Raw genomic sequence first — 25,900 nt, forward strand, 5'->3', positions numbered from 1 at the left:
CACAGTCCTGTGGCTTCCGGGGATCTGAGCTGTCTGCTGCTTACCTGTATCAAGAAAGAGCATTGCCTGTACCTCACATTTCCAGCCCAGGAAAAAAACAAAACTCCAAATTTGAGGTACAGTTTCTACTGAAGGCGTGTTATATTCATACCATCATAAAGCTGAAAAATGATAAATGAAATTATTATATTTCTCTGTCCATAGTAAGCTCTGCATTTCCTCCCATACATGTCATAACTATATATAGAGAGGTTTTTTTTACTTTTGAAATGTTCATTTAAGTTAAAGATAATAGGGCAGACGTTTGACCTACTTGTAAGTCACAGGTCAGAGTAGCCTCACTCCTCAATGGAGTACCTGAGTTTGAGTTCCAGCTCCAGCCCCTGACCCTAGATTCCCACTAATGTAAAAGCCTTGGAGGCAGTGGTGATGGCTCAAGTAACTGGGTTCCTGCCTCCCAAACACAAGTCTTGGACTGAGTTCCTGGCTCTCAGATTTGGCCCCTGATGGGTTATTGTGGACATCTGGGAATGAACCAGTAAATGAGATTCCTTTCTCTCTCTTTCTCATAAATAAAATGTTTTAAAGTTTAAGGAAAAAATAGAAAAAAAGTAATAATACAATTCTAAAATAATCTTTAAAGGTGTTTTTGGGATCACAGCAGTCTGACTTCTGCACCCCGACACTCTGTCCTATCTCCAGAGCTTTCTTCCTCTCCACAATCAAAGGGAACTGCACCCACAAGCAACTGGCCCCAGGCGAAGCCTGAAGCTCTGGGAAGATGGGAATGGTGTGGTGTTTCTTCCACTGGCAGCTTGGGAATACCAAGCTGAGACTTAGGAGAAAGAAGCTAGAGTGAACCAGCAGATGGAAGATCACTCTCTTTGTGTCTCCCTCTCTGTCTGTAACTCTGACTTTCAAATAAATAGATAAATCTTAAAAAAATAGCATTTAATCTTGATCTTTGATTATCCTGTAATAAAGACAAGCATAGATAATATCATATAATTAATTTTTGGAGTGGTTTAAAAAAATTGAATTAAATATTGTATTCTCATATATAATCTGGAGTTATAATTTATCTTTAGATAAAATCCAATTTTATTTGCTTTATAAACTAAGTAATTTGTAAATAAATTAGTGTTAATTTCTTGGCATTAGTTTCTAATAATCTTAAATTATGTTTTGAATTTCACTAGTTTACAAGAATATCTGGTAAAACAAAACATATCGCAGTTTTGTGATGTTGAAGAAAATGTAACCAGTTCTAAGTTAATTGATATCTTCTTCCCTGATTTTAAAATAATGAAAAGCGTGAAATTGGAAAGGACGCTGGCATTACTTCGACCAGATCTCTTTCAACAAAGGAAAGGTAGGAAATTAAGCATAAATTGCTCAAATCTTCTGAAGATGAGATTTGAATGAACCCTATTATAGTTACATTAAAAGACATTATTTTAAAAATCAACATTGAAGCAGAAGCACCATAACTAAGACATTAATTTTGTGCTTTCTCAATAATAGTGGATAAAACAGGTTTTGTGGTTAAAATAAAACATTTTTGTGATTTACAAAGCATTTTTTAACCTGTGCATTTCTCACAGTAGATTTCAACATTGCCAGAAGTATTACATAATAAAGATTACAAGCTTTCACATCGGAAAGGCCACAAGTCAATGCCTGGGTCAACTTGAATTAATAATGTGGCTTGATCAAGATATTTCTTTATCTGTAAAATTCAGAGGATCAAAATGAGAAAACATATACTAAGTACCTGGTGCTTTAAGTGCTAGTCATGTCTAACTTCTCCCATATTAACATAGTGGAGTGAATGTGGAAGAGTAAGAACATAAGTCTCAAATTAGTAGTACTAGATTTGTTGTTAATCTGTGGGTGGAAGAGAGAGAGAAAGACAGAGAGAGAGGCAGAGAGAGAGAGACAGAGAAAGAGTGCTTTCTGCTGATTTGCTCCCTAAATGCCCACAATGGTCTGGACTAGGCCAAGCAAAAGCTGAGAACTGGGAACCCAACCCAGTCTATAACATGAGCAGCAGGGACCCAAGTATTTGAGCCACTGCTGCTGCATCCCAGAGTGCGTACTAGTAACAGGCTGGAATCTGGAACAGAGCCGGGACGTGAAGCCAGGCACTTTGATGGGATGTGGGAATTCCAGAGTAGAGTAGTCAAGATTTCCTTAGTTCCTTATAGGTTTTTACTTCTGGACTATATCCTAGTGCCAGTCATTTTGAAGATTATGCAACTCTGAGTCTTGTTAAATTTTTCTGGAAGATGTTAATCTCTCTGTTTTAACAGTAAATTAGATGGGTTAGGTTCAGACCACAAATCTCAAATAAACTTCTGTGGGCTGTTTTCCAGCTTTTGCAATGCAACTTGTGCACGGCTAAGGGACCAGACCACCTGCCTGGTAGTTCGTCCTGTAGTTCAGTTTTCAAGCTTGGCTTGCCTCTTCTCATATCAGCCGTGCACATGCACATCTCAGGTGTGAACCCACTGCACTGCCTCACTGACAGATATGGGAGCTGCTTTCTCCAGCCTGCTCTTTCTGGATCTCATGACCCCTGTACGTGGTCCTCTCCCTGGAAACCTGCAGTTTAGTCCCAGTGCTCCTGTTCAGGTCTCACATTCAGGCCTGCTTCCTGGGGGAAGCGGGGAGAAAAGGATTTGTCCCACACTTTGGGCTGCAGAATCTGCTTTTCCTGCATCGCAGATCCAATTGATGGGTTTAGATGCCTGCAGTGGTTTCGCCATTCCTGAAATACAGTTCTTGGCTGGGGCCAGCCTAGGACATGGAGAACAAAAAAATCAAAACCAAGAGACTTCCTGAAAATGCAGGTAGCCGCCATCCCAGTGTCTCCAATGCACTGGCCTGCTTTCTGCTCCTCACTGAGAGAGGCTTCTCATGGTTGCCCTTTTCTCCAAGTCCTCCGCACAAATCCAGGACTTGATCTGCATGTAGCATAAGCTAGGAGAACAGGAAGGCAAAATATCCCAGAACACTCGCCTCAGTGTTGGATTTTCTTTGAGTTTTAATTTCCCTCCCCATTGTACTTATGATTATTTCCTTTCCAGTGTCTTGAGAAGCTACTGTACATGGTTTTTTGTTGGAATTAGTTGGAGTAGGCTTTATTCTATTTTAACTGGACTTCCTACAAATTCTTTTCAAAAACAAAAAAGATTTTTTTCTGATTAGACAATTAATGAATTCTTATTATATACAGTTTTTATTCCCTTCCCATAAGTAACACTAGAAACCTTTCTGTGTTTAAACAATTTATGTAGGCAGAGCCAAGATGGCGGAATAGTGAGAGTGCACACTGATAGTCCGGGAAAATTTAGTTTAATAAAAGGGGAGTTATGGTAGCCTCAGAAAAAAAGAACCAGGAAAATATTGCAGAGGAAACTCTTTTGGATCGAGGGGCTGTGAATCGGAGGACCTACTGGGAGAACAAGGTCGCCCACCGTGCAAAAGCTGAACCGCGGGAGCCGCGGGTGCCGCGGAAGCCGCAGGGTCTGCGCGCCAGTGCAGGAAGGGGAGTGCATGTCACACAGACAACAGTGGGGAGAGTTGGGATGTCCTGGGCTCCGAGTCCACACATCGGCGCTGGAAGGGGAGGTGAGCTCAATAACCCGAGACATTGGCGGGGAAATAGGGGTCAGAATCTAGAGGGGGGCCGGAAAGTGCAGCAAACTCACTACCGGAAAGAAGAAGAAAAAAAAAAAGCTTGGGGGTTTCTCTTTCCCCTAACCTTGCAAAGGTTGCAAGGCTGCAAGGCTTGAAGAATTCGAAAGAGACAAAGAGCAGGCCCCCTCTCTGGATTTACATATCAACAGGGGAGAGCTAAGGAACTGAGTCACTACAATTCAGTAGCCTAGGCAACCCAGTGGGAGTCCAGAGGAGCCTACACAGACTCTTTGGATAGAAGCCAGAGACTGGAAGCTAAATACCATCAATTCTGCACAGCCGTGCCATGCGGTATTACTTACCCCCTGAATAAATAAAATAAATAAATAAATAAATAAATAGAGAGAGATTTACCACGCATAACCTGAGGGTGTCACCTTTGCACACCCTTAACCAGGAAGAACCAAGCAGAGCTCTCAGGCCACACCCATCTCAAGCCTCCAAGGCTCCTCCAACAGCAGGCAGTCCACTTAACACGGACATAGTATAAAAAAAATAAAATAAAATAAAATAATTTAAAAAAAAACGCACAGTGACGAAAGAAGAATTAACTATGCCAAGCAACAAACACAGAAATAGGGGAACAAGATCAACGATGACACTATGATGCCTCCAAATAAACAAAACACCCCAAACCAAGATTATGAAGATGATGAGATAGAAGAAATGCAAGATACGGATTTCAAAAAATTTATGATAAGAACATTTCGAAGTTTTCAAAAGCAAATCCTTGAACTACAGAAATCCTTATTGGACAGGATTGAAAATCTCTCTCGTGAAAATGAAATTTTAAGGAAGAATCAAAATGAAACTCAGAAACTAGTAGAGCAGGAAAGTGTGATAGTGAAGAGAAATCAAAATGAAATGAAGAGTTCAATAGATCAAATAAACACATTAGAAAGCCTTAAAAACAGAATGGGTGAAGCAGAAGAGAGAATATCGGACTTAGAAGATAGAGCACAGGAAAACATACAGTCAAACCAAAGAAAAGAAGAGGAAATTAGAAATCTAAAAAATATTGTTGGGAATCTACAGGATACTATTAAAAAAACCAACATTCGAGTTCTAGGAGTTCCTGAAGGCATGGAGAGAGAGAAAGGATTAGAAGGCCTTTTTAGTGAGATACTAGCAGAGAACTTTCCAGGTTTGGAGAAGGACAGAGACATCCTAGTACAGGAAGCTCATAGAACCCCCAATAAACATGACCAAAAGAGATCCTCACCACGACACGTGGTAATTAAACTTACCACAGTGAAACATAAAGAAAAGATCTTAAAATGTGCAAGAGAGAAGCGTCAGATTACTCTCAGAGGATCTCCAATCAGAATCACAGCAGACTTCTCATCAGAAACACTACGGGCTAGGAGGGAATGGCGAGACATAGCACAGGTGCTAAGAGAGAAAAATTGCCAGTCCAGAATATTATATCCTGCCAAGCTCTCATTTGTGAATGAAGGTGAAATAAAGACCTTTCATAGCAAACAGAAATTGAAAGACTTTGTGGCCACTCGTCCGGCCCTGCAAAAGATACTTAAAGATGTGCTACACTCAGAAACACAGAAACACGGCCATCAATATGAAAGAAGGGAAAGGAAGAACACCTACCAGTAAAAGAGCATGGGAAGCTCAAAGCATATACTAGAAAATATTTCCGGGAAAATGGCAGGGCAAAGTCACTACGTATCAATAGTCACATTGAACATTAATGGTCTGAATTCTTCAGTTAAAAGACACCGTTTGGCTGATTGGCTCAAAGAACACAACCCAACTACTTGTTGCCTACAAGAAACACATCTCTCTAACAAAGAGGCATGCAGACTGAAAGTGAAAGGTTGGAAAAAGATATTCCATGCCAACAGAAACCAAAAAAAGCAGGTGTAGCCATATTAATATCAGACAAAATAAATTTTAATACAAAAACTGTTAAGAGAGACAAAGAGGGGCACTATATAATGATTAAGGGTTCAATTCAACAGGAAGATGTAACTATTATAAATGTATATGCACCTAATTACAGGGCACTGGTCTATTTAAAAGATATGTTAAGGGACTTAAAGGGAGATTTAGATTCCAATACAATAGTACTGGGGGACTTCAATACTCCACTCTCAGAAATAGACAGATCATCCGGACAGAGGATCAACAAGGAAACAGCAGATTTAATTGACACTATTGCCCAAATGGATCTAACAGATATCTACAGAACTTTCAATCCTACATCTACAGACTTCACATTCTTCTCAGCAGTGCATGGAACCTTCTCTAGGATTGATCACATACTAGGCCATAAAGCAAGTCTCAGCAAATTTAAAAGAATTAGAATCATACCATGCAGCTTCTCAGACCACAGCGGAATGAAGCTGGAAATTAGCAACTCAGGAAACCCCAGAAAGTATGCAAACACATGGAGACTGAACAACATGCTCCTGAATGAACACTGGGTCATTCAAGAAATCAAAAGAGAAATCAAAAACTTTCTGGTAGTAAATGAAGACAACAACACAACATATCAAAACTTATGGGATACAGCAAAAGCAGTATTGAGAGGCAAATTTATAGCAATAGGTGCCTATATCAAGAAATTGGAAAGGTACCAAATAAATGAGCTTTCAGTGCATCTCAAGGACCTAGAAAAACTGCAGCAAACCAAACCCAAATCTAGTAGGAGAAGAGAAATAATTAAAACCAGAGAAGAAATGAACAGTATTGAATCCAAAAAAAACACTACAAAAAATCAGCCAAGCGAGAAGCTGGTCTTTTGAAAAAATAAAGAAAATTGACACCCCATTGGCCCAACTAACTAAAAAAAGAAAAGACCCAAATCAATAAAATCAGAGATGAAAAAGGAAACGTAACAACAGACACCACAGAAATAAAAAGAATCATCAGAAATTACTACAAGGACCTGTATGCCAGCAAACAGGAAAACCTATCAGAAATGGATAGATTCCTGGACACATGCAATCTACCAAAATTGAACCATGAAGACATAGAAAACCTAAATAGACCCATAACTGAAACAGAAATTGAAACAGTAATAAAGGCCCTCCCAACAAAGAAAAGCCCAGGACCAGATGGATTCACTGCTGAATTCTACCAGACATTTAAAGAAGAACTAATCCCATTTCTTCTCAAACTATTCAGAACAATTGAAAAAGAGGGAATCCTCCCAAATTCTTTCTATGAAGCCAGCATCACCTTAATCCCTAAGCCAGAGAAAAATGCAGCACTGAAAGAAAATTACAGACCAATATCCCTGATGAACATAGACGCAAAAATCCTCAATAAAATTCTGGCCAATAGAGTACAACAACACATCAGGAAAATCATCCACCCAGACCAAGTGGGATTCATCCCTGGTATGCAGGGATGGTTCAACATTCGCAAATCAATCAATGTGATTCACCACATTAACAGACTGCAAAAGAAAAACCATATGATTATCTCAATTGATGCAGAGAAAGCATTCGATAAGATCCAACACCCTTTCATGATGAAAACTCTAAGCAAATTGGGTATAGAAGGAACATTCCTCAATATAATCAAAGCAATTTATAAAAAACCACAGCCAGCATCCTATTGAATGGGGAAAAGTTGGAAGCATTTCCACTGAAATCTGGCACCAGGCAGGGATGCCCACTCTCACCACTGCTATTTAACATAGTTCTGGAAGTTTTAGCCAGAGCCATCAGACAAGAAAAAGAAATCAAAGGAATACAAATTGAGAAGGAAGAAGTCAAACTATCCCTCTTTGCAGACGATATGATTCTGTACTTAGAGGATCCAAAGAACTCTACTAAGAGACTATTGGAACTCATAGAGGAGTTTGGCAAAGTGGCAGGATATAAAATCAATGCACAAAAATCAACAGCCTTTGTATACACAGACAATGCCATGGCTGAGGAAGAACTTCTAAGCTCAATCCCATTCACAATAGCTACAAAAACAATCAAATACCTTGGAATAAACTTAACCAAGGACGTTAAAGATCTCTACGATGAAAATTACAAAATCTTAAAGAAATAGGAGAGGATACCAAAAAATGGAAAAATCTTCCATGCTCATGGATTGGAAGAATCAACATCATCAAAATGTCCATTCTCCCAAAAGCAATTTATAGATTCAATGCAATCCCAATCAAGATACCAAAGACATTCTTCGCAGATCTAGAAAAAATGATGCTGAAATTCATATGGAGGCACAAGAGACCTCGAATAGCTAAAGCAATCTTGTACAACAAAAACAAAGCCGGAGGCATCACAATACCAGATTTCAGGACATACTACAGGGCAGTTGTAATCAAAACAGCATGGTACTGGTACAGAAACAGATGGATAGACCAATGGAACAGAATTGAAACACCAGAAATCAACCCAAACATCTACAGCCAACTTATATTTTACCAAGGATCTAAAACGAATTCCTGGAGCAAGGACAGTCTATTCAATAAATGGTGCTGGGAAAACTGGATTTCCACGTGCAGAAGCATGAAGCAAGACCCCTACCTTACACCTTACACAAAAATCCACTCAACGTGCATTAAAGACCTAAATCTACATCCTGACACCATCAAGTTATTAGAGAACATTGGAGAAACCCTTCAAGATATTGGCACAGGCAAAGAATTTCTGGAAAAGACCCGGGAGGCACAGGCAGTCAAAGCCAAAATTAACTATTGGGATTGCATCAAATTGAGAAGTTTCTGTACTGCAAAAGAAACAGGAGAGTGAAGAGACAACCGACAGAATGGGAAAAAATATTTGCAAACTATGCAACAGATAAAGGGTTAATAACCAGAATCTACAAAGAGATCAAGAAACTCCACAAAAACAAAACCAACAACCCACTTAAGAGATGGGCCAAGGACCTCAATAGACATTTTTCAAAAGAGGAAATCCAAATGGCCAACAGGCACATGAAAAAATGTTCAAGGTCACTAGCAATCAGGGAAATGCAAATCAAAACCACAATGAGGTTTCACCTCACCCCGGTTAGAATGGCTCACATACAGAAATCTACCAACAACAGATGCTGGCGAGGATGTGGGGAAAAAGGGACACTAACCCACTGTTGGTGGGAATGCAAACTGGTCAAGCCACTATGGAAGTCAGTCTGGAGATTCCTCAGAAACCTGAATATAACCCTACCGTTCGACCCAGCCATCCCACTCCTTGGGATTTACCCAAAGGAAATGAAATTGGCAAACAAAAAAAAGCGGTCTGCACCCTAATGTTTATCGCAGCACAATTCACAATAGCCAAGACCTGGAACCAACCTAAATGCCCATCAATGGTAGACTGGATAAAGAAATTATGGGATATGTATTCTTTAGAATACTATACCGCAGTAAGAAACAACGAAATCCAGTCATTTGCAACAAAATGGAGGAATCTGGAACACATCATGCTGAGTGAAGTAAGCCAGTCCCAAAGGGACAAATACCATATGTTCTCCCTGATTGGTGACAACTGACTGAACACCAAAAAGGAAACCTCCTGAAGTGAAATGGACACTATGAGAAATGGTGACTTGATCAGCATAGCCCTGACTGTTAATGAACAACTTAAACATTATCCCTCTTAGTATTTTTTTTGTCTGTTCTACTTAATATGACTGGTTTAATTCTGTAATTATCACACAGTTATTCTTAAGTGTTGAAAATTAACTGAAATGTGACCCCTGTTAAACATAAGAGTGGGAATAAGAGAGGGAAGAGATGTATAATTTGGGACATGCTCAAGCTGACTTGCCCCAAATGGTAGAGTTAGAAACATACCAGGGGATTCCAATTCAATCCCATCAAGGTGGCATGTACCAATGCCATCTCACTATTCCAAGTGATCAATTTCAGTTCACAATTGATCATAATGAAAGGACTAAGAGTCAAAGGGAGCACATAAACAAGTCTAGTACCTGCTAACACTGACCGATAGAATAAATAAAGGGGAGAGTGATCCAACATGGGAAGCGAGATACTCAGCAGACTCATAGAATGGCAGATGTCCTAAATAGCACTCTGGCCTCAGAATCAGCCCTAAAGGCACTCGGATCTGGCTGAAAAGCCCATGAGAGTATTTCAGGCATGGAAAGCCAAGACACTCTGGCAAAAAGATCTCTGTGAGTGAGATCCCAGCGGAAAGAACAGGTCTTCAAAGAAGGAGGTACCTTTCTCTGAAGGGAGGAGAGAACCTCCACTTTGACTATGACCTTGTCTAAACAAGATAAGAGTCGGAGAACTCAGAGGGCTTCCATAGCCTTGGAAACTCATGACTGGAGCATAGGGAGATTACTGATGCCATAGACAGGAGTGACAATTTGTAAAGTCAACAACAGGAGTCACTGTGCACTTACTCCTCATGTAGGATCTCTGTCCTTAATGTGCTGTACATTGAGATTTAATGCTACAACTAGTACTCAAACAATATATTTCACTTTGTGTTTCTATGGAGGTGCAAACTGTTGAAATCTTTACTTAATGCATACTAAACAGATCTTCTGTAAAAAAAAAAAAAAGAAGAAGAAGAAGAAATTGTCAACTCCCAACTTGACTCTCACTGGGATTAAACATGACAATAGGTCTGATCTGATTTCATCATCATTTAAAAAAATCATCTATTATTTTTCACTTTATGTTTCTGTGTGGGAGCAAACTGTTGAAATCCTTACTTAATGTATACTAAGCTGATCTTCTGTATATTAAGATAATCGAAAATGAATCTTGATGTGAATGGAAGGGGAGGGGGAGTGGGAAAGCGGAAGGTTGTGGGTGGGAGGGACGGGATTGGGGGGAAGCCATTGTAATCCATAAGTCGTACTTTGGAAATTTATATTCATTAAATAAAAGTTAAAAAAAATAAAAAAAACAATTTATGTATTAATTAATTACAATAAGTTGGATGACATTGTTTACGCAATTTTGCATCTTGCTTTAGTTTCTAATAAAATTGAAAATAAATAATTTCTGTGTTACTGAAAGTCGTCATAAATATTTTTCAAAAAGAATTTAAGTGACATTTTATTAACAATAATAAAATATTATTACTGAGTAACATTTGGAAAACAGATAAATATAAGAGAAATCATAATTTCTACAATATTAGGATATATTCATGTCTAGATTTTACATATATGAGAGTATTTTTTAAGTTCATGGAAAATTAAACTAAAAAATAATGCACATGTCTTTAAGCATCCCTCATATGTGCATATATATAAAGTTTAGTATACTGCCTTTTGTAGTTTTGCATATATCTTCAGTATTTATTCACGTATTTAAATAGTTTTCTAGAATAAGATATGAATGTTCATAAATAGTAAAGTTATACATTATCTTAGGCTATTACACAGCCATCTCTTCCTTAGTGTCAGCCATTTAAGTTTGTCTTCAAGGTTTCATGCTCAGAATTAATGCTGTAACACCTGCTAAGACATGGCAAAGACAGGAGAAAAAAAATCAAAACAAAGTCAAATGTCTTTGACTAGGTATCTGGAATCTCTTCCTACAAGTGAGATTGTCAGGGCTGTGTGTCTCCCACCACACTGCTTTGCCTTCTGAAACTGCATTAAATTACTCCCCATGTCCTCTCACTGTGAGATACTGACAGTACATATCTTATCACAGCATTGTTAGTAATCAGTAATTTTATTTTCTAAATCATTAGCAATTTAGTTGTAAAATGAAATTTTTTGAAAAAGATATATTTATTTATTTGAAAGGCAGAGGATGGATAAAGGTGTCGCAGGAATGGCTTTACTGGCTATGCCTCAACACCAACCCCAGAAAATAAAATATTTTGTTTAAAATTTAAATGTTAAATAATTACAGGTGAAGTTGAATATCCTTCCATGTAATATGAAATCACTTTTATCTTAGAGTTTGCTTAAAAAAAGTCCTATTACTCAGGATTTAGTTTCTTTCTCATTGTTTTGAACAAGTTTTTTTCTGTACTTTAAGGGCCCTGATCTTGTCGTTTTTGGTACATTTAATATTTTGCCTTAGTGATGCTTTTGAATTTAAATTTTATCTATTCAAATTCACCAGTCTACTTGTAACACTTTTCTAATTTGTGTTTCTAATGATTTGTGTTTCTAATAAAAAATGTTTTATTGAAATACAGTGTAAGAGTAGGAAATGCAAATAAGTATACAGATGAATGTTTTTCCCTCTGATCACATTCAAAACCAATGCTCAAGTTAAGAACAAATCATTGCTAGGACTCTAAGAGTCCTCACTACTCTTTCCCTCTCCTTTTTCTGTAAATGTGAGAAAGAAGAGTATATTGTCATTTACATGGTATGAGTCAGTGAAGCAATATTTATAACATCTATACAATTTCTATACTCTATAATTTGACTACCACAAATAAGAGAAGGCATGTAATATTTATCTGGCTTATTTCATTTTCTAATGATTTTATAGCATCTTTTTTTAAAAAATATTTATTTATTTATTTGAAAGTCAGAGTTACACAGAGAGGAGAGGCAGAGAGAGAGAGAGAGGTCTTCCATCTACTGGTTCACTCCCCAAATGGCCGCAAAGGCTGGAGCTATGCTGATGGGAATCTAGGAGCCAGGAGCTTCTTCTGGGTCTCCCATGCAGGTGCAGGGACCCAAGGACTTGGGCCATCTTCCACTGCCTTCCCAGGCCACAGCAGAGAGTTGGATCAGAAGTGGGGCAGCCGGGACTTGAACCAGCACCCAAATGGGATACCAGCACTTCAGGTGGTGTCTTTACCGGCTACACCACAGCGCCAACCCCTATAGCATCTTTTTAGAGATATACTTTCCTTTTTATACAATTCACCCATTCAAATTTTTAGTTGTTTCACGCTTATAGTATGTTTATGCAAACATACTAATTGAGCACTTACCCTTTGGCCAATGATACTGTCATAGATATTGGATATATGATGCTGAGAAAGCACCTACACATGCTGAGACTGGTGCCACAGAAGACAGTGCCATTCTTCTTTCCCACACAAACCTCATTCCCCGCAGTCTGGGTGAATAGGAGATGGTACTCTTCAGTCCTTTGCATTGGAAAGGTGTCATGTGATGAGCATTGGCCAGTGGACTATAGGAGGAAGCGCTGTGTGTCAATTGTGAGTTAAGGGAATAAAAAACCCATGTTACAATAGAAGGTGGGGCCTGTGAAAGCCTAGCGAATGTTCATAAAGGAGAGAGCCATCTCTGAAGCTGAATTATGGACAGGGGTCAAAAGCAGTAAGCGTATCTGTTGTTCTAAGCCACTAGGACTTTACATTTAATGTTCCTTATCTTTTCATACCCTTTTCCACAAATTTTTCAAGTATGAAGTATGAACTCGCTGAAATGATTCTACTTTTGTGAATTTCAAGAACTATGTATTCTTATTCTTCTTGTCTGTTTTCTTCCTTTTTGTCTTCAGCTGGTTCTAAAGCACATTACTGCTTAAACTGTATTCCAGTGCGTGATGCTTTGCTTATTTTACTCTTCCCTGACAATTGCTAACTTAGTTCTAGTGTATTTCCTGTCCGACAGAGAGAGCTTATTTATCAAATTAGATTTTTTTTTTAACACTGATCAGGGACTTGATGCTGTCTGCTCCCGTCAGTGTTTGCCCTTTGGGTTTCTCTCTCTGTTGCAAGATGGCCAGTGTGCCTTGATGCCCCCTCAAGTGTCCAAAAGCAAGACGCAGACGAGATAGGACAGAGGTTCCCCATGACTGCCTCTCTCAGGAGCATCCCTTGATATTTCCTTTAGGTCCCACTGATCATGTCAGCATCTTATTGCCAAGCTATCCATAAGGGGAGATGGAGAAGAAAGACTTGGATTTTCTAGGCTGTTAATAGTAAGAAGCAGACAAGAGAGAAGGAGAGTAAAAGGGAATTCTTTCTTTTTTTTAAGATTTATTTGAAAGTCAAAGCTACATAGAGAGAGGAGAGGGAGAGAGAGAGAGAGAGAGAGAGAGAGAGAGAGAGAGAGAGAGAGAGAGAAAGGTTCTCCATCCGATGGTTCACTCCCCAGCTGGCTGTAAGGGTCAGAGCTGCACCGACCCGCAGCCAGGAGACAAGAGCTTCTTTCAGGTCTCCCACGCAGGTGCAGGGGCCCAAGGACTTGGGCCATCCTCCGCTGCATTCCCAGGCCATAGCAGAGAGCTGGATGGGAAGTGGAGCAGCCTGGTCTCGAACTAGTGCCCATATGGGATGCCGGCACTTCAGGCCAGGGCGTTAACCCACTGCACCGCAGCGTCGGCCCCAAAAGGGAATTCTATCAACTTATTTTTCTTCTAGTGGGACAAATAATAAAAGGGCAATTGAATACAAAAATTATAAAGATTTGAATGCTTGCATTGATTGGTTATTTAGATTACTCTCTGTGCTTACACATACACACACACACAGAGGCACAAATGTGCACATATAGCCAATATTTACCAAGATATTTTCATGTGTATTTGATTCAGATGGGATAAATAATTGGAACCAACATTATAATTTTATATATTAATAAGTATTGTTCAGAAACCAAATTTTAAACTTTTAAAATTCATATGAGAATGAAACAGGTTATATGTACTCATGATGCTATCTAATGCTGTGGGTATTACCCATAACTCACCAATTTAAAATTTCTTATGTAACTTTTTATTTAGATGATGTTTTGAGTATTATTAAAGATGAAGGCTTTAAAATATTGATGGAAAGGCAAATAGTACTATCAGAAAGAGAAGCACAAACACTGTGCAAGGGATATGAAAATGAAGAATATTTTGAACAACTTATAGAATACATGACCAGGTAAGGTAGAATTCATGTTTAGAAAGCACAGTATAATTTATTTATTTTTAATTTTATTTATTACTTCTTAGTTGACATATATGAGTAATTGTACATACTTTTGTGGTACAGGGTAATAATTCAACATATTATATGCACTAAATCCATGCATAACTTTTTCATGCTATGCATTTTTACAGACTTATTGAAGACCCCTCATATATGTGGTCTTCAAAAAATTTTTGCACTAAAACAAGATTATCTTTAAATTCAATTTTCCAAGAACTTTAAAAGTATAATTCAATACAATGTGATTATCAAATCAGGATAATAAGCACCTATTACACCTTCATACTGCTCTTGTAGTTGTTCATAAGGTACATGATGGGTTATTGTAAATTAGAGTCACCTTACCCTGCTATAGAACACTAGAACTGATTCCTCCTGTCTAACTCTATTTTGGTGCCTGTTCTCCAATCTCCCTCTATCCTCCCCTAATGAATGAATATATACATATGTATATAAATATATGTATATACATATATGTATGTATATATACGTATACATATGTATATAATGGAATATAGAAGCTGAGGCAGAAATACAGCCGGAATGTGAGAACAATGAAGGAATTGTTCTACAAGAACGAGGTCCTCCACCTCCACCTCCACCTCCACCTCCAGCTCCACCTCCACCTCCACCACAAGGTGTCCCTGGTACGGGGTGATGACTGAGTACAGTGATGCAGTCAGTGCAGTGTAAAAGAATTCAGTAGCCATGGATAGATTCATGAAAAGACTCCCAAAAGCCAAAAAGGGAGTTGTGGCTGCTACTGAAAACCCAAATAAAGTGTTGCAGAAGCAACAGCAAAAGTAAGATCCAAAACCAAGAACGAGTGGTTCAGGGTTTAGCAACAGTGGCTGAAAAGACCAAAGAGCACATGACAAATGTTGGATGGGTGGTGACAGATGTAACAGCAGCATCCTAGAAGACAATGACAGAAGCAAGGAGCATTGCAGGCATCACTGGTTTTGTTGAAAAAGATAGGCTGGGCAAGAATGAAGACGGAGTCCTCTAGGATGGAACTCTGCTAATACACCTGTGCATCCTGACCGTGAGGCTTCTGAAACGCCTTCTGAGGAAGGAAATCAAGACAAAGACCTTAAGCTGAAGAATATCCTTGTTTCCTGTTTCTTGAGATCTGCTGACTAAGGCTGAATCATGTGCAACTGCTCAGTCCCAATGTGCCAGTCATGACATTTCCTCAGGGTCTTCGCAGTGCATTTTGAAGTCTTCCATCAGGAGTGACTGAGATATCTGTACCTGTCCCCACTCGGCACTTCAATACTGAAATTAATATATGGACGCAGGGACCTGTGTGCTGTAGATATTGTGGCTTCAAATCTAAAACGTTAATATAAGTTAGAATCAACTGAGTGACTAGTACTTATTTTTAAATCTTCACTAGTTTTGTTAATGTTATTGAGAAATTGTGACTTACTACTGAATATTATAAGATTTTCGATCTAACAATTATTCTTCTCTATGAATAATGTTGCATTGTAAAATTGTTGACATCTATGGTATTTAAAAATACATATGTATGAATCTGTGCAGCTATAAATATTAACTACAAAATTTCACAATTTTGTGACATGTTTTATTTATTTATTTATTGTGGTTGTATATGATGGTGAAAATTAAAATAAAATGTCATGTAATTGCACAAATGAAATTTTAAAAGTTCTTATCTTTCTTTTCTTCTCTGCTTCCAATCTTCTATAAATATTCTTTTAAGATTATACTAACAAAAATAATTTCAAACTTCCAACAGATTTATTTTCACAATTCAGCGTATTTAACACTGTGTATTTGTATTACTATTTGTACATAATTAGCTGCTGAGCCATATTTTATTAACCCTTTTCATTTTTTAACAGTGGTCCATCTCTAGCCCTAGTTTTATTGAGAGACAGTGGTTTGCAATACTGGAAACAGTTACTGGGTCCAAAAACTGTTCAAGAAGCCAATGAATATTATCCTGACAGGTAGGATTTAAATTGTAAGTCTGTAAGTTTTCTCATAGGATCCATTCTACATTCTTTTTAGATGTGGGGCACAGGACCCAAAGTTCTGGTCCAAGGGAGCTTCTCAAGAAAGGGACATTTCCTGGGAAAGAACTAGATTGCTTCCGACTGGCAATCTAGTCTGAAGCTAGCTTGGGGATGGTCTTGATTTTGCAAGATATTGTTGACATATGCTTGGTCTGGGAATTAAGAAGTGGACAGCCAGCCAACTGACCTTATGTAGGAAGACCTATGCACCCCACCCATCATTTAGGAGGAATCACTTTGAGAAGGGTTGTGATGGAAGCTGCAAGGCATTTAATTGATCACAAGAGTTTCAAGGTTATCATGATCAATTGAATATGTACTTTATAATTTGGTAGAAACAGTTGTTGAGTTAGTTTACTAATGAATCTTAGAAGGGGCTAAATGTGACCAACTCAACACTTGGCCTATTACCTGGATCACAGGTAGCACTTTCAATAGTTTTGCTTTGTCTTAGTTCTAGTTGCTGGGTTTGGTGTCTTCGAAAGGATGAGGTTAGTGTCTCCTCTATCTCCATATTTGATGTATAGCTGATGGAAACAAAGAGAATTGTCATTCACTTGACTTCTTGGTGCTGAATTCATGGTAGGATTAGTTTCAGGGGAAGAAATTCTCCTCATTTATTTATGAAAGAATAAGATGTGCTATAAAATAAAACACAACAAACTTGACACACAGGTTGAAATAATAAATTAGAGTATAAATAAAACATCATTTATGTACAAATTGAAGTGCTTTATTTTGATTAGATTATAATTGAATCTTACATGGGTACAGAGATTTTTTTCCAGGTGAAGGCACTCAGAGGGACTACATGCCCTCATCCTACTATTATAGTGAGAATTCCCACAAATTCTTTTTCAAAAAGATTTATTTATTTATTTGAAAGAGTTACACAGAAAGTGAAGGAGAGGCACAGGGAGAGAGGGAGAGGTGTCTTCCATCCGCTGGTTCACTCCCCAGTTGGCCGCAAGGGCTGGAGCTGCGCCAATCCGAAGCCAGGAGCCAGGAGCTTCTTCCAGGTCTCCCGCGCAGTTGCAGGGGCCCAAGGACTTGGGCCACCTTCTACTGCTATCCCAGGCCACAGCAGAGAGCTGGATTGGAAGTGGAACAGCCGGGATACAAACTGGCACCCATGTGGGACGCTAGTACTGCAGGTGGCAGCTTTACCAGCTAAGCCACAGTGCCGCCCCCCCCCCCCAAATTCTTGACTACAGTTTTGTTTGCTCACTTTCTAGTTTCCTTAGTTCCCCCCAGGTCTTACATGTTATTGTAGAAATAACTCTTCCAACAGAATGCTTCCCACTTTCTGTGCTTCAGCATCAGTTTCTAGACTCTACATCACCATGTCTGAAATATCACTTGTACAACCCCTCATTCTCATGTCCTTACACCTTCCATCCCTTTTGTCTTCATACCTCACCCCTCCCCTCACGTTTCATGGTTGTCCACATACAGAGGAGCTGGGTGCAGTGCTCTTCATGGAGTAGAATAAGCACTGGTACTGACTTGGGTTGTCTTCTTCACTTTGTGCCAATTGCCCATCCCTGAAAAATCATAGGAATCAAAGGTCTTGGCATGGAAGTGTCTCCAACTTAGAGTTGTGGAAATAGCCAAGGGCTGACTGTAGGATAAGGCAGAAGAGAACTCTGAATGGTCATGGGAACCAGAGAGAGGCAAGAGGAGGGTCTTGAGGCTGAGGACAGAAATCCAGGTTTCCAGTGATGTCAAGATTCACACCGATATTAGCAGGAAGGGGCAATGTTCTCTGTAGCTGGATTGTGTTGACAGGCTGCTCAGGAAGGTGTTAAGCAGAAAATGGAATGAACAGTGAGTATCATCTATTGAAATCTGCATTGGTAGATAGACAGATAAAAAGAACAACTGAAAACACAACAAGCAGGACAAATTGATTTAGGAGATCTTTCATTTGTCTCTGGGAAATGCAGCAGAGGCGGAATAGAAAGTCTAATCCAACGTGGACTGTCGGGTACAATCAGCGTTCCTCCTACTTCTTTCCGTAGTTCCTCTTCAAACGCTGTGCCTGCTCCCCTGAAAGGCTTCATTATGATATTTCCTGGATGCAAAGTTTATAATTTATTATCTTTCATATACAGTCAAAAACTATCTATCATTGATCATATTCAGTGGTGAAAGCTGGGGAATAAATATTTATTGAGAGATTGCTAAGCACTGTATATTTCAAATACATCATTTTTTGCATCCTTAAAATCACCTTCTAAAACAGATTTTATTTTCATCTCTGTATGTGAGACAAAGCAAAGGGAATTTACCTAATTTCTCAATATCACATAGTTAGCAACCAAAAGAACAAGGCTTCTACAATCCGGGCTTTTCACCGATCAGAGTACCCAATCCTCATCTCAGAGTTGCCTGTCAATATCCATTATCATTATTTAAATGTTCACATTCTTTGTTCAATGACTATTAACTCCTTGCAAGGAAGCAGTATCTCCAAGTCTCTCTGTATTTATTTTCTTTTCTATAATATGTAGTTTTGGAATGAGCTATGCTTGATAATTTAAAATAACTTACATAAAAAGTTATGATATGTTGTTACGTTATATTATAATAGCTTCTTAACTTCTTTTCCGAAGTTTGTGTGCACAGTTTGCAATGGGAAGTTTGCCCATCAACCAGTTGTATGGAAGTGACTCAACAGAAGTGGCTGAAAGGGAAATAGAGTATTTCTTTCCTGTACAAAGCACTTTAGCATTGATTAAACCTCATGTAACGCGTGAACAAAGAGGTAAACACTTTTTTAAAAAGCCAATGTATGCATTTTCATTAAGTTTTGTAAAATTTGCCAAATACAGAAAACTTGAAGGAATAAGGTAATGAATAATTATCTGCATATTTCTCACATCTATGTTTTTCCTAGAGGAGATCCTGAAAATTATTAAAGAGGCTGGATTTGCTTTCACCCAGATGAAGGAAATGCTCCTAACTCCAGAGTATGCTGACAAAATCTACTTCAAAATAACAGGAAAAGACTTTTATAAAGATGTTTTGGAAGCATTGTCTGAGTAAGTTTTTGACATACAAGTTTTAGCATTGTAAAGTGGTAAATGGTCATTATAGAAAATATACAGTAATTGAAAAATATAGAAATTAATTAAACCATTCCTGAAAAGAAATCCACTGTTCATGTATTCTTTCTGTTTACTTCTTTCCCTCTAAATATTTCTCTCCTTCTATCTCCTCTTCCCTTTCTCCTCCACACTTCCTTTCTTCCTTCCTCTTTTTTTTTCCAGATATTCACATTAGATATGGAAGCTCTTTGGGTTTAAATCCCTGCTTTGCCAACTTACTTAATCTGTGCCTGTGTTTTTGTATCTGTAGAATGGGGATAATAGAACCTACTTATTAGGGTTCTTATGAGGTCTAAGAAATTGAGCCAATGGAAGTAGTTAGAACAGTGCAAGGCGTATATTAAGCACTCAGTAAATATTGGCTGTCATTGTTCATATCTCTTCTACATATATATAATTACTTCATAAATATAACTGCTATGATACTATAACCATTTTGGAAATCCTTTTCCCACATTTAAGATCTGTTTCCAGTAACATATATCTTTGCAAACACTCCCTAGGAATTAGTCTAACATTTATTGAGTGTTTATTTAATTTCAGGTCTCCTGCCGAGCTCTTTACACTACATTTCCCTGGAATATTATAACAACTGGATGAAGTAATTTTTTCTAGAATTTCCATTTTGGTTATAAATGATCCAAGACCTGGGACTGGAATTTGTCCATAGTCACAAAACTACTTTTTAGATGGGCTCTGAGCTCAGGCAATCTGTGCTCTTGATTGCTGCCTTCCATAACTCCCTCTCACATAGAGTTCATAATCATTTCAAAACCTTATTAATTGACTTTGATAAAGTAAATTTACTGTTTAAGTGCACATCTTCCTTTTCCTTGTCACTGAGTCTACAAAGGCAACATTTTTAAGTTCAAACAAAAGATTGAATGGTATGTAAGCAGTAATTAAATATAGCTTGAGTAACTCTTCCATGATGGCTCAGAAAATGCACTTTCAAATCCATGGCCAGTTAGATTCTCTGGAAGGCAGGTAGAGTTTAGTACCCATCCTATTCATTCAGCATCACTGGGGAATGCAGGGGAGGAAGAAGGATGTGGCAGAAGGAGCACTCAAGAAGCAGACTGGCCCATCTGTATTGTTCTATGCTGGGCTGAGATGGCCCTGAAACTCTCCCAGTGATCGCTCATTCTGTGTGGGCCATCCTGGGAATGTGGTGGCTTGATCAATGTGGTATTCTACAATGGACACAACACCTGAAGGGGCTAGAAGCTGAGGGGTGACCATGAGCTGAAAGTCCTTGGTCAGTGAAAATGTCTTTATGAATGGAGTCCAAAATAGCAAAAATAATTACTCCATTGGAGAATAACTCCTAGAATTAAACTAGAGCACCCATCTAACACAAAACCTCTTGAAATGGGGGAAAATGAAAACAAAATCACACTGAAAGGAACAGAGGAAAAAGAGGAGCTATTTGGGTAGACCTGGAGTGTCCTGTCTTTAACTGCCTATACACTCTATCCAAATGTAAATGCCCCACACCTTCTAAAAGCGTCGTTCTTTGCAGGGGCCCATCTCTGGTCATGGTTTTGACCAAGTGGAATGCTATTGGGGACTGGAGACGATTGATGGGTCCAACAGACCCAGAGGAAGCAACGTTACTGTCCCCGAACTCCATCCGAGCCCAGTTTGGCATAAGCAAGCTGAAAAATGCTGTCCATGGAGCGTCTAATGATTCTGAGGCAATGGAGAGCATTAATGGGGTGTTTGGAGAGTTCGTTCCTTAGAATCCCGAGGAGAAATAAAGTACATACTATAAAGAACATATTATCTTTGATGCTTTTTCTTTACTGGTTGTGTTAACTGGGCGTAGAGCAAACCTCTCATGAAAAGATAAAAATTTTCTTATATTTTTCAGTCAAAATTTATTTCCTGCCAGACACAATATTCTGTTTCTTTTTTTTTTTAAGAAAGATTTTATTTACTTATTTGAGAGGTAGAGTTACAGACAGTGAGAGGGAGAGACATGGAGAAAGATCTTCTGTCTGCTGATTCACTCTCCAAAAGGCTGCAATGGCCGGAGCTGCACCGATCCAAAGCCAGGAGCCAGGTGCTTCTTCCCAGTTTCCCATGTGGGTGCATGGGCCTAAGCAGTTGGGCCATTTTCCACTGCTTTCCCAGGCCATAGCAGAAAGATGGATCTAAAGAGGAGCAGCCAGGACTAGAACCAGCACCCATATGGGATGCGGACGTCCCAGGCGGAGGATTAACCTACTGCACCAGGGCACCAGCCCCCAATATTCTGTTTCATATCAGGCTTGCATCCTCAAAGTTGAGCCTCATAGATGCCAATGGTCTAGGGAATTCAAATTGCATGGAACCAGGCTGAGGCAGCGGCACCCAGGCTACAGGAATGCAGACAGTGGGAGCAGGTGCAGCACCCTTGCATTTGTGAGTCTTATCCTCAAGCTGTTTGTGTCATCTGCCATAACACAGTCTCATGCAGTCCCTCAACTCCCCTCCATTACTCCTCTTTGAATGGCCCAAGTCTTATTCAGCTGCCTAACATTTCTTCTGCATTTGAAAACTTGAAATCTATTAACTACCTGTGGCAATGTAGGATAATATCAGGTAACAGAATGTTGAAAATCATACAATAAAAGGAATTCATTTCTATTCCTTAGCAAAGAGGTACTTATTGGTAGAGGTAGCTATATAATATGTATGGGCATTGAACTGCCTTGTTTACTAAGCATCATGGGCCATGTGAGAGACAAAGTGTAAAGTCAGTCTTTTCCTGTGAAACTTGCTGCCTTTTTCCCCCCAAAGGGCGAGCATATGGCTGTCTGCAGTATGGCTCCAGTTGCTGACTTGAACTTGACTGTAACAGCAACTATTCGTTTGGAGCGCTGTCCACTCCTGAATAGGTGAAATTGATAATCCATTTCCAGAGCATACTCAGGGGACAGGAGCACCTTGTTTACTTAATGTTGCCGTTTAGACACTGATCTCCCCCCGTATAAGGAAACTGGATCAAAATATTATATGCATAAAATGACAGTGAGTCCTAGCTTAGTAGATCTTATTCCACGAGTCATGATTTTGACTCAGTTGGAGACCAAGATATGACTACATAAATTAGGAGCATCCATTTTGGCAAAATACATATTGTATGTCTACTCAACTGTGGTCTCTTAAATAATACAAAATGATATGAATAAATGTTGTTGTCTTCCAAGACATTTAAATGTAATGGAGTTAAAAAAAAAACTGAGAGATACAACACCCTAAGACAGTGCTTTATTATGCATGACAGTGAGGAACGACTGGCAGGGGTGGCACCTGTAGGAGCTAACACTCTGAGTAGAGCTTCTATTAGCAGTGAGTGTCTCTCCTAACATCTGCAAATACCTGTCTGTTTTGCAGCAAAGAGAGCATTATGATTGACACGGAAATGCCAATTAGTGTGTAAGTCAGTGCTGAATTGGAAGGTATACATTTCATGAGTAGCCCTTGAATCATGAAAATAGACTTTAACAACATTGGGCAGGATTTTCAAAATCTGAGACAAGAGAGCAGAGAGGTAGAAAAAATATTTTTACTGGTTTCTCTTACCATGTATACTGTGTCATATCACTCAGGGCTAATGTTGTGAATCTGTTACAAACATTCAAGAATCATTTATTCAACACTTGCTATATGCTGGAAACTGCTGGAAGATTGTATATACATAGTTCTTGTCCTGAAAGAGTTTATGACTAGGGAAAAATATGAATTCTTTGAGAAGATGCAAATAGGAAATAGAGGGGAAATGAGAGGCAAACTATCCAGGAAAGAGGCCTTGCCTTAAAGAGAATGATGTCAGGAGCCTGAGTTAACATCAAAGCAGTGAGGCCGGTGCCGCGGCTCACTAGGCTAATCCTCCGCCTTGCGGCGCCGGCACACCGGGTTCTAGTCCCGGTCGGGGCGCCGGATTCTGTCCCGGTTGCCCCTCTTCCAGGCCAGCTCTCTGCTGTCGCCCAGGAGTGCAGTGGAGGATGGCCCAAGTGCTTGGGCCCTGCACCCCATGGGAGACCAGGAGAAGCACCTGGCTCCTGCCATCGGATCAGCGTGGTGCGCCGGTCGCAGCGCGCTGGCCGCGGCGGCCATTGGAGGCTAAACCAACGGCAAAAGGAAGACCTTTCTCTCTGTCTCTTTCTCTCACTGTCCACTCTGCCTGTAAAATATATATATATATATATATATATATATATATATATATATCAAAGCAGTGAGCTTCATGGTATGTGGGAATATCAGATCATCCATGGATGGCTGCATTGCATCTGCAGAACTTGATGACTGACTACTGCTACTTCAACACTAGAACACAGATAATTTTCTCAGTCGCTCAAGCCAGGAAGCTTTGTATTTTCCCACTTATTTGGTAGGGTTGTAGTGGTTCACAGGCAGGCAACTCAGAACAGAGAAGCAGGTTAAAAATAAATACCACAAGTTTTATTTTTGTGATGCTGGATAGAGGATATCTGAATTGAGAGTAAGTCAGACTCTCAGAGCAGGGGAGTTGACGAGGCGCTATTGTAGAGACATCAGAAAAATGGTGGAGTCAGGAGAAGCTCCAGGCTCCCACCCCTTCACAGAAACATTGGAAAAAATAGCTAAAAGAGTACCTGAACCAACCACTTTTTCAGAAGTCTGAAAAATGACCAAAAGCTTACAGAAACCAAGAGAGTGCTGAATTGGCATAAAGGAAACTTAAACACAATGTGAAAGTGCCTGGAATTCTTGTCCCTTGTCCCATCATTTCCAGCTTGGAGATTTTTTTTTTTCTAACAGGCAGAGTGGACAGTGAGAGAGAGAGACAGAGAGAAAGGTCTTCCTTTGCCGTTGGTTCACCCTCCAATGGCCGCCACGGCTGGCGCACCGTGCTGATCTGAAGGCAGGAGCCAGGTGCTTCTCCTGGTCTCCCATGGGGTGCAGGGCCCAAGCACTTGGGCCATCCTCCACTGCACCCCCTGGCCACAGCAGAGAGCTGGCCTGGAAGAGGGGCAACCGGGACAGAATCTGGCGCCCCAACCGGGACTAAACCCAGTGTGCTGGCACCGCAAGGCGGAGGATTAGCCTATTGAGCTGCGGTGCCGGACTCCAGCTTGGAGATTTAAAGATACAGCCATCTATATTCCCAGCATGGAATCCTAATCCCTGATTCCAGAGACAATGGAGCAGACCCCACTAAGAATTATTGTATTTAACCTTTCGGGGGGCCACCTGAGCAAGGTGGTGTTCTTCTCTGTTCCATCATCTTGAAAACCACTCAGTGGTGAGCACTGATTGAAATCATCATACAGCAACTGAAGAATAATGCAGCTACAGGTGTCCAAAGATTGTGCATAAGACATGTAGTAGACATGTATTTTTCCCTCCCTGGCTTTGAGTAATCAACTAAATTTGTGAGTTGTTTTTTTTTTTAAGAATTACTTATTTTCTTTGAAAGGCAGAGAGAGGAAGAGACACACAAAGAGAGAATGTCCATCCGCTAGTTCACTCACAGATGACAACAACAGCTGGGGCTGGGCCAGGCTGAAGCCAGGAGCCAGGAGGTTCATCCAGGTCTCCCACATGGGTGCAGAGGCCCAGGGACTTGGGCCATCTTCCATGCTTTCCCAGGTGCATTAGCAGGGAGCTGAATTGGAATTGAAGCAACCAGGTCTCAAACTGGTGCCCATATGGGATACCAGCATTGTAGGCAGCAGTTTAGCCCTCTGTGACACAACGCCAGCCCCAGTTAAACTTCCTAACACAATCTTCTGCCACTGATGTTGATTCAAGTCTCCAAGCTGGAAGTGATGGGACAAGGGTCTAGTAAAAACTGCACAAAGCTTTCACATCATTTTTAAGTTGCCTTTATGTCCATGTACACGCCGGGAACAAGATGCATGCAATAAACAACTAAAAACCACAGAACAAAATACCTTGTGAATATTGAGGCCAAAAGGGTCAACAAAATGTTCACAAGCTGAATTGAGCAGCATATCAAAATGATTATTCATCATGATCAAATGATATTCAAACCATAAACAATACAAGGATAGTTTGGCATTTGAAAATCAATCAATATAATGGAATGTAGACAAAAAAAAGCAGACATCATCTCAATAGAAGCCAAAAAAACCACTCGATAAAATCCAGTGTAGTTAGTGACCAAAAAAAAAAAAAAAAAACAAACCTCAATAAACTGGGAACAACAAGAAATTCCTGGCCG

General features: G+C 39.6%; 1 protein-coding gene and 1 pseudogene across 1 annotated transcript in view; both read left to right on the plus strand.

Annotated features, from left to right (window-relative positions):
• Positions 1 to 21,455, plus strand: part of NME8 (NME/NM23 family member 8) — a 67,879-nt gene extending 46,424 nt beyond the window's left edge. The window contains exons 12-17 of the mRNA XM_089315621.1: positions 1,200 to 1,372; positions 14,336 to 14,480; positions 16,400 to 16,507; positions 19,189 to 19,340; positions 19,473 to 19,617; positions 21,206 to 21,455. Coding sequence (XP_089171747.1) covers positions 1,200 to 1,372; positions 14,336 to 14,480; positions 16,400 to 16,507; positions 19,189 to 19,340; positions 19,473 to 19,617; positions 21,206 to 21,425 — 943 coding nt within the window. The 3' untranslated portion in view covers positions 21,426 to 21,455. The remainder of the gene's footprint in view (positions 1 to 1,199; positions 1,373 to 14,335; positions 14,481 to 16,399; positions 16,508 to 19,188; positions 19,341 to 19,472; positions 19,618 to 21,205) is intronic.
• Positions 15,237 to 15,671, plus strand: LOC149121790 (alpha-synuclein pseudogene; annotated as a pseudogene).
• Positions 21,456 to 25,900: the final 4,445 nt, after the last annotated feature.

This window comes from Oryctolagus cuniculus, chromosome 16 (genome assembly GCF_051225735.1).
Source record: "Oryctolagus cuniculus isolate XC-2025 breed Fujian yellow rabbit chromosome 16, ASM5122573v1, whole genome shotgun sequence".
Classification (NCBI taxonomy): domain Eukaryota; kingdom Metazoa; phylum Chordata; class Mammalia; order Lagomorpha; family Leporidae; genus Oryctolagus; species Oryctolagus cuniculus.